At 62.7% G+C, this 16222-nt stretch overlaps 1 protein-coding gene across 1 annotated transcript in view; it reads right to left on the bottom strand.

Annotated features, from left to right (window-relative positions):
• The window catches only part of CROCC2 (ciliary rootlet coiled-coil, rootletin family member 2), a 74363-nt gene that overhangs the window by 53670 nt on the left and 4471 nt on the right, over positions 1–16222 (bottom strand). Inside the window, 8 exon segments of the mRNA XM_068962064.1 lie at positions 1575–1723; positions 2535–2685; positions 2947–3005; positions 5953–6079; positions 12312–12396; positions 12920–13149; positions 14626–14686; positions 16019–16184. Of these exon segments, the coding sequence (XP_068818165.1) occupies positions 1575–1723; positions 2535–2685; positions 2947–3005; positions 5953–6079; positions 12312–12396; positions 12920–13149; positions 14626–14686; positions 16019–16184 (1028 nt within the window).

Below are 16222 nucleotides of genomic sequence, written 5' to 3'. Positions count from 1 at the left end.
GCCAGCCCCTCATCCAGCGGGGGGTGCGGCGAGGCCACCCCACGGTAGGTGAGCCTGCAGCCCCCAGGTGGGTCTGGCGGCAGGGAAGCCCCAGGAACTGGCCCAGACCACCTGCGAGTCTGCAGGGCTGAACTGATGGGAACCTCACTCTGAGGGAAAGGGGCTGCTGGGGGCCGGGGGCGCCACCCAGATCTGCACCCAGAGCACGTTCTGGGGGTCCGAGGAGGGCTGCAGCAGGCCCAGGGGGCTGGCTGGCGGGGGCTGAGACAGGAAGACCAGGAGAACCGAGGACCCACGTGCGGCGGGGCCTGGGGCCCAGGAGGCGGGGAGGGTGGGGCTCCCCTGAGGCCCATGGAGGGGCTGGGGGATCCTCGGAGGAAGGAGGCAGAGGCCCACGAAGCAGTCACGCCCACCCCCACGCCGCCCGCCCGTCTCCTCGGGGCACTCGGAGACCAGGCTCCTCCGTGGTCTGCGCGAGGGGTGCTGGGGGCGGCCTGGAGCTGGGATCTCACTGACTCACTCGGTTGCCTAATCTGGCTGCAGGGCTTCTGCGGCTTCTATTCCCACTGGCCTCTTGTTCCCAACATCTCCCCACCCTGTGCTAGGAAGACGCCCCCACCCCCAGCTCCACGCGGGCCGGGGAGGGGCGGGCGGCGAGCTCACCCAGTGCCCCCGCCCCACTGGTCCTGCCTGAGGAGCCCCCTGGGCGGGTGGCGTGAGGACGGGGGTGGGGGGCGCCTTCGTGGGGCTGGCGGTGAGGACGGGGGTCCGGGGGCCCCTTCATGGGGCTGGGCACGCCGCCGACCCCAGGAAGCCCTCAGGACCCTCGAGGAGGCGTGGCCGGCTGGGGCCATCAGGCTTTCAGCCCCGGTCACTGGTCACGCCAGAGAAAGGGCCGGACCGGGTCATCTCAGCCTGCAGCACAACCCTGCTCGGCTGGGACTGGCAGTGAGCCTATTTCTTCATCTGGGGTCATCCGTCCCGCCGCATACAGCAGGGGCCCATGCAGACACGGGCTGTGTCTGCTCCGAGGCCACAACTTGGGGCGGTGGACATGAGACAGAGGCCCTGCCCGGTGACCTCCATCACCACTCTGCCTCAGTTTCCCCACCCGCACACTGGGAGACCATCCCGGCCACACAGGTTGGGGCCCAACGGCCTGTTGTTGCAGCCGGTCACCCTGGCAGGCCCTGTTGCCGCCGGGGGCACTGAGGGTGTGTCCAGGGCCTGTTTGTCTGCCTCCGTTGTTAGGGGTGAGGCTGGGGTGCAGTCAGCTCCTTCTGGCCTGCTCGCCTCCCCTTGGCAGGTATGTCCACACGCTCATGCTGGGCAGGGCGCCGGCCCCACGGGTTGGGACTGTCCTGGCCGCCCCCCGGGGCTCTGGGCAGGCGGGCACAAGTCATTGCCTAAGCCGGCTTAGGACCCCTGGGCACTATCCTGCCTCACCTGCCCTCTCCAGCCTCAGTTTCTCTCTCTGCGGTGCAGGGTTCGGCCGTGGCTGGCCACTGTCGTCCCCCTGCTGGAGGGCCTGTGGGTCACCCCAGGGTGGGCTGCCAGGCACCCTGAGCACTCACCCGCTCGCTGACTGCGTGATACCTGCCAGCCAGCTCGTCCCGCTTGGTGCCCGCCTGGGCCAGCAGGTCCTCCAGCCGGGACAGCTCATCCTGCGGGAGTGCGTGCTCCTCCGGCCCAGGGCCCGGGGCGGCCCGGGGCTCCCGCAGCCCTGCAGGCGCAGCAGCAGGGTCAGCCTGTGGCCAGGCCAGCCCCCAGTCCAGCAGCCTGTCCACCCGGCCCAGGGGCCCCCAGTGCGGGGGAGCGGCGCCTCCTCTCCTCTGGGTGGGCATGGGCCCACTCACGTCTCTCCCCAGTGCAGCCCAAACCAGCACAGCAGAGGGCCCGTGGGGGCGGCCTGGACACTGGGCACCCCTACCCCCGCCGGGCTTGAGAACCGCTGACTCAGGGCCGCAGGGTCCCGTCCCCTCCTGAATAGGAAGTGCTGCCCTAAGCACGCAGGGACTCTCTCATTCCTTAACACACCCAGCGAGGCCCCTGGCTCCTCTCGGAGGCTGGAGAGGCCCTCACTACCGAAAGGGGTCTCTGGGACCCACGTACGAGGGGTCAGGAGCACGGCCTGGGGCCAGGCCGGTGGCCACGGTGACCGACAGCGAGAGGCCGGCAGTGGGGCCGGTGGGCGGGGCCGGAGCTCAGGCAGGCCGCCGCCCTGCACCTGCGCTTTCCGAGCGCCAGCCTTTAGGATTCTCACTCATCCAGTGAGAAAGGAGACCGGCAGCCGCAAGAGTCACAAACAGAAACGCACGCTGGGTGGGGACGGTCTCCGTGGCTCAGGGGTGAGCACGCTGTGCAGATCAGCTTCTAGCTCCGTGGGTGACCCCGTGGGAGGGTGTGGGTCTCACCCTAGCACAGGGCAGTGACGGGCCCGGAGGGGCCAGCCAGGCCAGGGCACGGGGCGGGGAGGGCCCCCCGGGGCTGGACTCCCACCGCCCTCCCTGCCGCTCCCCTGGGGCGCCCCTCACCTTGGGGAGGCCCCTCAGCCAGGCTGTCAGCCACAATCTCACGGATGCGGGCAGGCACGGGGGTGGGGGAGGCCCGCCAGCGCCCCCCATGTACGGTTAGTGCCCGGTCTTCTCTGTTGGCCGTGGGGCTCAGGACGGTGTCCTCCAGCCTCTGAAAGACACGCGCCGAGAGACCCCTGGGGCCGGCAGGTCCCGGCACCGCTGCCTACCCCCCATGAGTCCACTGGAGTCGGGGCGGGGGCACCACCCCACACTGGGGAGGACCAGGCGAGGCCGAGGTCCCCCGAGGCCACCTGTGAAGGGGGCGGGCATCCTGACCATCCCAGGGCTGCTCCGAGCTCAGGTGAGGAAGGGAGAGCGGTCAGGGAGCTCCTAGCCCAGGCTTTGCGCGCCTCTGTGGGGCTGCCCTGACCTGCAGGAGTGCGTGCTCCTCCGCTCCGGGGCCCGGGGTGGCCGGGGGCTCCCGCAGCCCTGCAGGCGCAGCAGCAGGGTCAGCCTGTGGCCAGGCCAGCCCCCAGTCCGGCAGCCTGTCCACCTGGCTCTGGGTCTCTCCAGGGACGCTGGGAGGCAGAGCCCTTGCCTTTGGCGCCCCTGGAGCAGGCGTTCCCCCAGTTTTCACAGTGGGGGTTGGCAGGGAGGGGCCTGAACCCCACCCAGCGGGCTTAGAGCCCTGTGGACAGAGGGGCTGGCAACTGGTAGCAGGACCAGGTTGCACCCACATGGCTTCCTGGAGGACGAGGCCGGCCGCCCTGTCTGCGGGGAGGGGCCACGGGGGCCCAGGGACGGGCGGGGCAGGACTGAGGCAGGGCAGTGAGCACACAGAGGGCACGGCCCCTGGCCTGGCCCTCCAGAGCAGGTGAGCGGTGGTGGAACCACTCCGAACAGGCCTGGGAGCAGTAGCAGACCCGGGTCCCCTGGGGGCTGGTCCCGGGCTCCCAGGCTCCGGCTGGCACTTGGCCTATGCTCTGTGGGTTCCTGGCTGCAGGAAGGTGTCCCGCCAGGGGGCCTGGGTACTCTCCAGGGCCCAGGGCAGGGCAGGGCCTTTGCGCTGGGGCTGATCTCAGCCCGGACTACGGGGAGGACGTGTGAACGCAGGGGCCGAGGCAGCCAATTCTGAAGCGGCGTGAGCACTCCGGACGTGAGCGGGCGACGAGAGGGATTGCCCGGGGTCGGGACGTGCCCAGCTGCCCACTGGATGTGGCGTTCGCCATGAGGTTCAGGCCGTGAGTTCGGGCTGAGGGAGGAACTGGCGGTGGATGTCTGCTCCGGGGGCTCCAGAGCCACAGACCAGGGTCCCCTCACCACCCCCGAGGGCCCAGCACCCTGTCCTATGGCGTACGGAGACCCTCTCCTGGAACTCCCCCAAGGGTCCCTCCCCCCGTCCAGGGCGTGGTGCGTGACCGCTGCACAGCCTCTACCTGCCTGTCCTCACCCTCTCTGCCTTCCCTGAAGACCCTCGTGAGGCCGAGACCCTCACCTGGCTCTGATCTCGGGCCAGGCTGCAGGGACGGAAGGCTTCCTGGGCTCAGCCCTGCCCTCCCGCCATGCCAGGCACAAGCTCAGCCTGATCCGCGTGCCTGGGACCCAAACCGCGCCTCTTCTGCTCAAATCTGCCTGGACAGAAAGCCTTCACTTCCATGTCAGTTCCAGAGGGGCCGGGAGTCACTCCAGGATCCAAGCTCGTGCATGACCCCTGAGAGATCCTGCCCGGCCCGAAGCAGCTGAGTGAGGCGCAGAGAGTGAGCCAACCCTGCTGCCAGGCCGCGGAGTGAGACCGCGGGAGCGAGGACCGCGGAGTGAGACCGCGGGGTGAGGACCAGGGAGCGAGGAGCCTGCAGTGAGGATCCGGGAGCGAGGACCCGGGAGCTAGGACCCCGGAGTGAGGACCCGGGAGCGAGGACCCTGGAGTGAGACCCCAGAGTGAGACCCCGGGAGTGAGGACCCCGGAGTGAGGATCCTGGATGAGGATCCTGGAGTGAGGATCTGAGAGTGACGACCCCGGAGTCAGGAGCCTGGAGTGAGGACCCCGGAGTGAGGACTCGAGTGAGGACTCTGGAGTGAGGAGTCCGCCCTGCTGTGGGCAGCTGCCTCTCCTGGGAGGCCTTGGGAGGAACCTTCACTGCACCTCCCTGCAGACCCCTCAGCATGACCGGTGGGTCGTGAGCAGCCTCCCTGAGCTGAGAGAGGGGAGGAGATGCGGGTCGCCCCTTCCGGGCCCAGCCGGGGAGGGGGCGCCAACACCACCAAGGCCTGCCCGGTCCTCCAGGCAGGCGAGGCTGCAGGCAGGCGCCGAGCCGCGGTCCTCCCTGAGGGGTCATGTCCAGGAAGCCTCCTCGTAGGCCAGGAAGGCCCCGGCCCGAGGCCCCCCTCCCCGCGCCCTCCCTGCGCTAACGGGAAAAAGCCGCGGCACAGGCTTGACTCATTCCTAACAGTTACAGAGGGTCACTTATTAGCCGGGGCGTCCCCGGAGGAGCTGGGGGCGTAATGGGTTCCAGCTGCGGCCGGGTGCCTGCGATGGGCCGAGGCCCAGCTGGAGCCGCTGCGGGGGTGCGCGGAGGGCCTCGGGCCGCCCCCCTCCACCCGGCCCTCCCCTCTCCCACTCCTCCTTCCACCGCCCCTCCCCCCTACCCTGCAGAAACCTCTGGGGCGGCGGGGAGGGGCCCGGAGTGGGAGGGGCATCCATCCAGGGCGTGCCCCTGGGCCTGCGCTTGGCTTGGACCCCACGGTCAGCCGCCTCTTTGCCCTCGGGAGACCCCCGCGACTCCGCCTACAGTTCTGTGGGCCGGGGGCCACCTCCGGGTTTTGGTCTGTCCCCGGGGTAGGCTGTCCTCCTGTGACCTGGAGTGCACTGGGAAAGCTCCAGAAGGCCCCTGGCAGCAATCTCAGTGGTCAGAGGGGACAGCAGGGCTGGGCCTCAGCTTCCCAGAAGACCCCAGACCCGCCGTGGAGCTTGCCCGTGTCCCCAGGGCCTTCTCCCCGTCAGCTCAGCCTGCCTCTGAGGACCCCGGGAGGTCGTAGCCCCCGTGTGACGCCACCAGCGGGAGGCCCAGTGGGCCGGCCACCTCTTGATTCATCACTGCCGCCCTCCACGTGCGGCTGTATGGTTGGGGAGGGCCTCCACCCCGAGGAACGTGGGCTTCCCGGCCGCCCACCCGAGGTCAGGGGGGCTCCCCTCTAGAGATGGGCGGAGGTCTCTGCTGTGCCGCGGCCAGCTCACTGCCCAGCCCAGATCTGTCACCTGCCGTCGTGAGCCTTGTGTTCTCAGCTTTGAAAATGGGGGGGGGGTCCCAGGGACCCGGGGGCTGCGGCTCCGTGGAGGGTGGGGGTTGCTTCCCTGGGACCCCATTTTCACAGACTTGAGGGGGCTCGGAGGCCGATCCGCTAAGAACAGAGGGGAGGTCAGGCAGAGCAGGCTCACTGTCCCCCTTGCTGGGCCCAGCCTCGGGCCCTGAGGGGCCCCTCTGAATCGGAGGGCTGCACAGGTCCACAGAGATGGGGGGCACTTGCAAAAGGAGCGAGCCCCGCGGCTTCCGGGGGCGGTGAGGCTGCCGCACACCCAGAACCAGGCTAGGGAGACCACTGGGTGGGCCAAGGTGGGTCCAGAGGGGCCCAGTGGTGAGGCAGGGAGGGCGGCCAGAAGCCCCGTCCTGTCACCCTGCGAGAGTGGGAGACGGGCGGGGACCTCGGCTCAGCCTGGACACGGGGGCAGCCTCGGGGGCAGGTGCCGGGTGAATGAGGGTGTCCGACGGTGGCTGCCCGGCCTGCCGGCGGGGTTAGCAGCGGCGGAGCTGCAACAGTGCCACCGTGTGGCCGCGAGGGGCGCTGCAGAAACTTTGGCTGCCCCAGCTCTGGGGAGGAGGCTGGGACCCCCACCCCCCAGAGCAGCGGGAACAGAGGGGCTCCCTTGTCTGTGGACAAAAGGGTGAAGCGAGAAGCGCGGCGCCCCTCGAGGGTTCTCAGCACATTTATATGTGTTGTCTCCACCTGAAAGGGCAGCTCAGGGTCGCACATCTACAGTGGCAGTGGCGGCGTCAGGACCTGCCCTGGACCCCCCGGCACCTGCCCAGTGGCCAGGAGACAGGACTCCGCAGGCGCGCTGGCCTGGGGTCTCCCCGCCTTGATCGCAGGGGAACAGGGACAGCCTGGGGCCACCCCAGCCTGCTCTCCTTCTCCGCCTCTGCCCCTCCCTCCTCTTCTGCCCCGGGCACTCCCACGGGGCCCGCTGCACCCCAGGGCTGGGCACAACCTGAAGAACACACCCGAGGATGGGGCGTCCAGTCAGATCCAGCCCCAGACGTCGGCTTGCCCTCCTTCTGTGGCTTGGCCTGCAGCACAGAGGGCCCTGGGCCCGGGTGGCTGCCTGCCAGGCTCCATTTCCTTAGGAGAAAGAGCCTCTCTGTGTCCGGGATAACACCTGGCCCCGCCGTGCCGCGTCTTAGGACCGCCTGGTTCTGGTCTCTGGGGCCCTTGGGCACCACCCCAGGAGCCGAGTCAGTAGTGTGGTCCTCAAGTAGTAACAGTGGGGCAGTCCTTGCCAGGCCTGAAACCAGGCATGGAGAAGGTGGGGGACAGCAGCTCGTTCACCTCTGCACTCGCACCCCGAGCCCCCAGCCCCATCAGTGCTTGGCGCATAAGCAGGCTCGTCGGACACGGCTCAGCACCAGAATGACTGAAAGCCAAGTCCACAGTCTGAATCACTAACTGAAAAATGACTCGGATCAAGGACACTGGGGAGGGCCCGCATCCGGTCGATCTTGTTTGCTCCCATGTTCCTGATGCCCACACAGGCTTCCTGGAGGTGGTGGCATTTGAGTTGGACCTTGAAGGGTGAGTAAGAGTCCACCAGCCAGAAGGGACACTGATCAGGTGTCCGGGAAGAGGCAGAGGCAGCGACATGGGCATCCAGTCTGTGTCTGTGCGGGGCAGGGGTGGAGGATTCGGGGATACAGGAGAGGTGGCTGGTGGCTCGAACTTCCGCTGAGGACCGTGGGGCCCCATCCTCATTTCTGAGCCAGGAAGGGGGACGTGGCCTGTCTGATGAGTGCAGGGACCCTGGCTGCCGTCCACACAAGGCTTGGCCTCACCCTGGCACTCTCAGATCCTCCCGGCTCTTGTCCCACGCATGGGCCCTCTCTTACCCAGACTCTGGGAAGCCCCCAGACCACCCGTCTCAGCCTCATACAGATGGGGACCCTGAGGGAGAGACAGCGGCAGAGCACAGACCCCATCACTGCCCACCCCGGCCCCCTGCTGGCACCGCCTCCTGTCCCCTGGTGCTTTCCCTTCCTCCCCTCCCTCTCAGCACCCCCCAACTTTGGAATCTTAAACCAAAAATGAGACGGAGGGCGCGGGGTGCAGGAGGGGCCGGGAGCCACACTCGCTTTGCAGCACCTACAACAGCCATCAGGCTGTGATGCGCCTGCTGAAGACGGGAGGGCCTCGGGGCGCTGGGCTAGACAGACCGGCACTCTGGAGGTGGGCAGTGGGGCGACCCACACGGGGCCGGGGCCTCTGCGTCTTCGAGGTCAGCGACAGAGCGCTTTGAAGATGCCTTGGGCTGGAATGACCCTCTGAACAGAGTCGGGTTCTCAGCTACCATCATTTTAAAAACAGTACGCAACCCAACAGGTCAGATACCCAGGAGCAATTGTAGTAGTAAAGCGTGCCAGGCCTCTCCATTGAGAACTACATTGAGTAAAATTGGCAAAAACAGAAATGGAAGAATGGATTCTGTCTGTGAATTGGAAGACTCGAGCCCCCTCAAATTGATCTATAGATTCACTGAGATCCGAGTCCAAACTCCAGCAACGTTTTTAGCTTGTAGAAATTAGCAAACTGATTTGAAAATGCATGTGGAAAAGTGTGAAAGTGTTAGTCACTCAGTTGTGCCCGACTCTTCACTATCCCGTGGACTGTAGCCCTCCAGGCTCCTCTGCCCTTGGGATTTCTCAGGCCAGAATACTGGAGTGAGTAGCCAGTATTGGAGAAATTAACGGATTGATTTGAAAATTCTTATGGAAGAGGCAAGATTACGGAGGGAGTCGGGAAGAAGAACAAAGCTTGTGCTCCCAGATGTGGGGCCGTGGCACGGATGCACAGCGACGAGGGTAGGGTGGCGCTGGTGTGAGGACCCCCTGACCGGTGGGAGAGTGTGAATGCAAACTAGCACAGACGCACATGAACAGCCGTGTGCACACGCTGGTGGTGATGGGTGACACGCAGGGCCTTGGAAGATGACGTGAGTTTCGAAGTGGAGCCAGGTTGCCTGGCTATTCACATAGAAGGGAATGCATGGTGGGCCCCACCTCACGCCACACAGAGGTGGGTTCCAGACAGATTGAGGGTCTAACCATGAATGTAACACAATGAAACTTTTAAGAGAAAGCGTGAAAGAATGCGACCTTGGAGTAGGCCCAGTGTGTTTCTTCAATAGGTCATGCGCAGCACTGACCTAAGGGGAAAATGGCAGGCGGTGCCTGTTGACGCTAAGAACTGCTGCTCAGAAGCACCGTCAGGAGGGCCAAAGGCGCCCAGGAGACGTTTGCAGCACACGCATTCAATAAAGGGCCGCCCCTAGGTTACGCAGTCAGACCCAGATCAGTGATAAGAAGTGAAGGCGCCCCAGGGCACAGCTGGGCACAATGTAGAGCAGGCACCTCACAGAGGGCGATGTCCATGGGGCCAGGAAGCCAGGAAATGCGCTCAGTTCCACTAGTCGCTGGGTAAGTGGCGACCAGAGCCGTAACGCGACACCCCTGTGCGCACGTGTGTGCTGAGCCGCTCAGTCATGTCCGACTCGTTGTGACCCCATGGACTGCAGCCCGCCAGGCTCCTCTGCCCTTGGGATTCTCCAGGCAAGGATACTGGAGTGGGTCGCCGTGCCCTCCTCCAGGGGATCTTCCTGACCCAGGGAGCGAACCCAGGTCTCCCGCGGCTCCTGCACTGCAGGCGGATTCTTTACCCTTGAGCCACCGGCGAAGCCCTGTGATATCGCTGTGTGTTCACCGTAATGGCTGAATAGGAAAACGATAGGAAATGCCAAGTGCTGGGGAGGATGTTAAGCTGTGCACTCAGGATGCCTGTATCTTTTTGTGTGTGTGCAGCACTCCAACCAGAGCTAAAGAGAATATCCAGTGAGTTTTCATCTCAGAGGCCGGTGTCCAGAATACGGGCCCCTGCTCTCACCGCTACTTTGCAGACAATGACTTTCCCAACCGGCCACCTGTCCACCACGCCCACCCACCCGCTCAGCTGCCTACCACCATTTGCTGACCGTACCCACACGACTATCCCTTTATTCCTTCGTCCGCTAATCCTGAGCTCAGCAGACTCCATCTGCAGGCCAGACTCAGGCCTGCCACTTGTTCATAAGTAAAGCTTTCTGGGAAAATCACCCCACCTCTTTGCACACACGCTGTCTGTGGCTGTCTTCATGCTCCAACGTCAGAGGTGAGCTGTTGCCACAGAAACCTCATGATTTCCAAAGCCTAGCTCCCCTTGGCTGCTCCTGCGCCTTCGCAGCCTGGCAGTCTCAGTTGCTGCCCCTGACCTTGGGTGTGAGGTAGCGCCTCTCGGCCACGCTTCCTGTGCTTCCAATATGCTAGAGAGCGGGGTGTGGCGGGGGGGAGGGAATTGCTTTGTAAAATGCTCCTGTGCGGAGTGGAGGATGCCTCCGTGATGTGGGGTCCAGCCCCATGGCCGTCACCTGCCAGCCTTGGTTCCCCCTTCCCTCAAGGAAATTCCTACCTCACTAGTGGTGAGTTGGGGGGCATGGGGTCCAGGTGATGAGAACTATATGGCTACAGGACTGGAAAAGGTCCGTTTTCATTCCAATCCCAAAGAAAGGCAATGCCAAAGAATGTTCAAACTACTGCACAATTGCACTCATTTCACACACTAGCAAAGTAATGCTCAAAATCTGTCAAGCTTGGCTTCAACAGATATTCAAGCTGGATTTAGAAAAGGCAGACGAACCAAAGATCAAATTGCTAACATCCATTGGGTCATAGAAAAAGCAAGGGAATTCCAGAAAAACATCTACTGCTTCACTGACTATGCTAAAGCCTTTGATTGTGCGGATCATGACAAACTGTGGAAAACTCTTGGAGAGATGGGAATGTCAGGCCCACCTGACCTGCCTCCTGAGGAACCTGTATGCAGGTCAAGAAGCACCAGTTAGAACCGAACATGGAACAACAGACTGGTTCCAGATCGGGCAAGGAGTCCGTCAGGGCTGTGTATTGTCACCCTGCTTATGTAACTTCTATGCAGAGTACATCATGAGAAACGCTGGGCTGGAAGAAACACAAGCTGGAATCAAGATTGCCGGGAGAGATATCAGCAACCTTAGATATGCAGATGATACCACTCTAACGGCAGAAAGTGAAGAGGAACTAAAGAGCTTCTTGATGAGGGTGAAAGAGGACAGTGAAAAAGTTGGCTTAAAACTCAATATTCAAAAAACCAAGATCATGGCATCTGGGCCCATCACTTCATGGCAAATAGAAGGGGAAACAGTGGAAATAGTGGCAGACTTTATATTCTTGGGCTCCAAAATCACTGCAGACGGTGACTGAAGCCATGGAATTAAAGATGCTTGGTCCTTGGAAGAAAAGCTATGCCAAACCTAGACAGCATATTAAAAAGCAGAGACATCACTTTCCCGATAAAGATCAATCTAGTCAAAGCTATGGTTTTTCCAGTAGTCATGCATGTATGTGAGAGTTGGACCATAAAGAAGGCTGAGTGCTGAAGAGTTGATTCTTTTGAACTGTGGTGTTAGAGAAGACTCCTGAGAGTCCCTTGGACAGCAAGGAAATCAAAACAGTCCATCCTAAGAGAAATTAGTCCTGAATATTCATTGGAAGCACTGATGATGAAGCTGAAGCTCCAGTACTTTGGCCACCTGTTACAAAGAGCCAACTCTTTGGAGAAGACTTGGTGCTGGGAAAGGTTGGAGGCGGGAGGAGAAGGGGACAACAGAGGATGAGAGGGTTGGATGGCATCACCGACTCAGTAAACAAGAATCTGAGCAAGCTCCAGGAGTTGGTGAAGGACAAGGAAGCCTGGGGTGCTGCAGTCCATGGGACCACAGAGAGCTGGACGTGACTTAATGGCTGAACAATAGTAACTAAGTAGGTAAACCAAGCGCAAAGCAACAGATATTGCCTGAGTCCTCCCAGTGAGGCCCTAGAGTCGTGACATCTGCAGTGACAGCAAGCAGGATGGGCCCCGGCTCTGGGGGCGGGTGCGGAGTCAGTGTTAACAGGGGCAGAGTTCAGTCTGGGAGGATGAGGGGCTTCTGGAGACGGTGGCGGTGAAGCTCGCTCAGTGTGCGTGGACTTAATGCCATTGAATTGCGCACTTTAAGGTGGTGAAAGTGGCCAACTTTATGGATATATAATTTACCACAATTTTTTTTTTTTTCTGGAGAAGGCAATGGCAACCCACTCCAGTATTCCTGCCTGGAAAATCCCACGGACAGAGGAGCCTGGTGGGCTACAATCCACGGGGTCCCAAAGATTTGGACATGACTGAGCATGCACGCACACATATATATAATTTAGTACAACTTTTTAAGTAAAAATTTTTTAAAAAAACAAGACTAAATCAATGAGCTAAACACATGTCTCAAAAACTGAGAACAACAATCCAAAGAACTGAAAAGCAAAGGAAGAATAAATACATAAATCAGTGAAACAGAAGACAGACACCATAAGGAGGCCCCCCAGCCACCAGTATCGGCAGTGAAAGCAGTGTCGATAGGGGGTGACTCACGCATCCGAGCCTGCCAGGGACTCGCTTGAACTTCACCCCAACGTCCTGGGTCCCCAGGGACTCCTGGGTCTCAAAGCCCCCAGTACTGAGGGGTGGGAGATTGCCCTGCCTCAGACTCTCAGGCTTCAGAACGACAGCGAGAGGATGTTAGGAGCAACTTCGGGCAGCAAATTTGAAAACTGACATATAATGGACAAGTTCTTAGAAAAACACCACGACTCAAAATGTAACACAAAAAGAAAGAATCTGAACCTTCCTGAAACTTCTGACGGAACTGGGTCTAGAATCACAGCTCTTCCTGCCCAGGGCTCCTCTGCCCGTCGGCCGGCTTTGTCCACCTGCTCTGGTCCAGACCCTCAGAGAGTCCAGCTCTGAGTGTGGGTGAGTGGCTGGAAGGGGCTCAGGGAGAAGCTGGGGTGGGCAGCGGCTCTGGTGGCAGCGAGCGGGGTGTCCGGGGCTCCGGGGGCAGAGGGGCACCTTCAGGCCTCATCCCATGTGAGCCCCGTCCCGAAGTGGCGCCTCGCCCGGGCCCCGCAGTTTCTGTCTGCAGCCGGAGGGCTGGAGGAGCCATCTCTTCTGCCACCTGTCTGGATGGCCTATCTGGGCACCTTTGGCGCCCGCCTGTCTGCTCGCCCAGGAGTAATTGCCTTGAGATCTCAATCACCGCCATGCAGATGACAGGTGCTGGTGGGTGGGCTGTGCACACCTGCGACGGCTCCCCACGGCGTTCAGATGACAGCGTCCCGTGGGCAACGGGAGCTGGGGCAGCCTCGTGCACCACACACCGCTGCTCACTGCTGGACGTGGGCACCATCCTGTGTTTCTCCCTCAAACCAGCCTGTAGCCACAGCGACTTCAACTCTCAAGTTCTGCTTTCCTGGACTCCCAAGGGGTGATAGGTTCCCCCTCCCAGTGAGGTGCTGCCTGCCTGGGGAATGGGGTGTGAGCCGCCCTCCCTCCCCCAGCCCCGCCCCTGCCTGGCCACCAGTGCTCAGCACGACGAGCGCTGGCCTCCCGGGAGCCGGGCAGACGGTCCCACCCAGGGCCGCCGTGTTTGCCTTGTGTGCCACCTGATCCAAACATCCTGCCGTTGCCCCTGCCCATCCCGGGTTGCACACATGACCCCACCGTGCGGTCTAATCACCGGCACAGCTCTGGGCAGTGACTTTCCTGGGGACCCATCTGCTTGCCTGGGGCCGTGCCACCCCCTACAGCATAGTTCTGAGCTTCTAGTCACTGGGTTAATAAACGGCTGAGTCAGCTGGTTCCCAGGGGTTCACTGGGATCCCCGGGGGTGAGGCAGGGTGGGGACGGGCTGGCTGTGGCGGCTGGAGCCAGGTGACGGCGGGGGTCGGGGTGCAGGGCTCTTAAGGGGCTGCGATGGCAGGGCTGGGCACCGGGCTGCAAGTCTGGAGTGAAGGGGGGACGTCGGGGGTGATGCCCAGATGCTGTGGTTTTTGTCACCCAGGTGGGGGCCATAAAGGAAGACAGAACCAGGACTTCTGGGCTTCACGGAACAGACCCTGGGGCGGACCACACCCACAGCTGGGCCCACAGCTCTCCAGGAAGGCCCGCTGACTCCCACACTTTGCCACCAAGGCAGCAGTGAGCCAGACTGTTGGGGTGGGAGGTTCCTCCATCTCCCCCACCCTCAGTGTGCAGGCAGCAGGCCCAGGGCACAGAGAGGAGGGCTGGCTGCCCGAGTTCACACAGCACAGATCGGGGGGCTGGGCCTAGGCTCAGGTCCCCAGCCTCCAGTTCAGACTCTCCCCAGACTCTGTCCTATTGGAGTCTGCATGTGTGTGCACCTGTATGTGTGGTTGTGTGTGCACCTGTGTGTGCTCGTGTGTGTGTGCACCTGTGTGTGTGCTCGTGTATGTATGTACCTGTGTGTGTGCTCATGTGTCTGTGTGTGCACCTGTGTGTGTGCTCGTGTGTGTGCACCTGTGTGTGCGCTCGTGTGTGTGTATGCACCTGTGTGTGTGCTCGTGTGTCTGTGTGTGCACCTGTGTGTGTGCTCGTGTGTATGTGTGTGCACCTGTGTGTGGTTGTGTGTGTGCACCTGTGTGTGTGCTTGTGTGTGTGCACCTATGTGTATGCTCGTGTGTGTGTGTGTGCATGTGTGCATGTGTGTGTGTATGTGTGCGCGCACTCAGTCTATGACCACGCTGTCCACTCTATGTCCACGTGAGCACGTGGAAAGTACCCCTTGCAGCCAGGGAGGTGTGGTCCTTCTGTGCAGGGTCCCTTCCCTCCCAAGGGGCCTTCAGCCCCTGTGCCCAGGAGGGTGCTGGAGGGCGGCCACAGCACTGACCTTGATCACCGCGTCCAGCCCCAGCCGGGACTGCTTGGTGGAGTCCCCGTTGCCTGGTTCACTGGAGGCAGAATTCATCATGGGCTGGTGCACAGGACCCAAGAGAAAGCAGGGGCTCTGCGGCCCGAGACTCTCCTCTCAGGACCCTGGCCAGGCTGGGACCTGTGTTTGAGCACCAGCCCTACACACCGGCAGCACCTGGCTCCTCTGTCCTGGACGCCCAGGTGCCCCTCTGAGTTGGCAGGACAGTGTGGCTGACTGAACCCATAGGCGTTGCTGCAGCAACCACGACGCGGAGGGCTTGGTTTCCCTGGAAACAGGAGGGCGGCTCTGTTGCCATGGGGACCAAGGGACGCTGTTGTCCGGAAGCCGATTCCCCGGAGACCTGGAGACGCCCTGGGTGACGCTGTCTACCTGAGTGACCACATGGGGGAGGGGATGGTCTCTCCTCCAGACCCCCACCCATGCAGGGAAGGGCCCTAGCCCTCCTCTGGGCAGTTGCCTGGAAGGAGTTGTGTGCTTGGGGGCCACACAGCAGGTGGGGGAGGCGTGCAGACCCCCGGTCCCTCCTGACTGAGGATCATAAACCATGACATTTTCCAAGCCTTTGCAAAGGGACTCGAGTTCAGTGGCGCGATGCCTGTAACGGGTGGGCAGACTGAGTCTGGACGGGGAGCGGGGAGCCCTGGGTGAGCCTTCTGGAGGCTGGTCCCCTGGAGCCCGGCAGGGGGACCTGCCCCGGGGTCACGCGTGTCCCACTTGCCACGGGCAGGCCACCGCTCCCTCCCCCGCACTTCCCGGGGCCACACGAGCATGGGCAGAAGCTGACCTGTCAGGAGTGGTGATCGGTGAGGCCAGGCGTGGGGGGCTCAGGCAGGGGGAGGACGGGGGCTGCAGAGGTGGGTGTGACTGTCTGTGCAGACTACTCGGACGAGTCCAGACCAGACTTCACAGTCAGAAATGAACCCAGCTGGTGAGCCTGGGGGGCTGGGGTGGTTAATGCCCATGCCCCGCCCTGCCCGACACCCACCCTGGCCTGTTCTGCCCCCTTGAAGCCTCGTGGCAGAGCAGAGCACCCAGGGGTCTGTGGTCCTTGCCCCCCTCAGCGTCCTCTCCTCGGAGACGCCTCTCTGGCCCCAGTGGCCATCCCCTCAGGGCTCACATGGGCCTGGTGGGCACCACCCAGGGCTTCCCTGCCCATCGTCCATGCTGTGGCTTCTACCTGGGGCCACTAGGCCAGCAGGGCCCTCGGGCGGGGCTTAGCCCAGGGCCTGGGTGCGGCCCCCAGGGAACACTCTGGACCGAGTGGAGGGTGTTGTGGAGGTGCTCAGCACATGGGCCCTGTTGAGGGGAGCATGGGGTCGGGGAGGACTGGGGCTGTCCTGACTCCCACCCGCGGACCGTGCGCCTTCCCCCGGGCACTTGGAGGGAGTCCCCGGGCACTGAGGGCTGCGCGGTGGCCTTGGCCACCTCCCCCGGCCCAGCCGTGCCCCGGCCCTGTGCACTGCTCCCCCCCGGAAGCAGGGGCCTCGCTGCGTCCTCCTCGGCCTGCACTGCGTCTACGGCGACAGGTCACCCGCAGACTCCCCGGGGACAG

The sequence above is a fragment of the Capricornis sumatraensis genome, chromosome 2 (assembly GCF_032405125.1).
Source record: "Capricornis sumatraensis isolate serow.1 chromosome 2, serow.2, whole genome shotgun sequence".
Lineage (NCBI taxonomy): Eukaryota > Metazoa > Chordata > Mammalia > Artiodactyla > Bovidae > Capricornis > Capricornis sumatraensis.
Note: the sequence above shows the minus strand (reverse complement) of the source record. Positions and strands in the feature narration are given on the sequence as shown.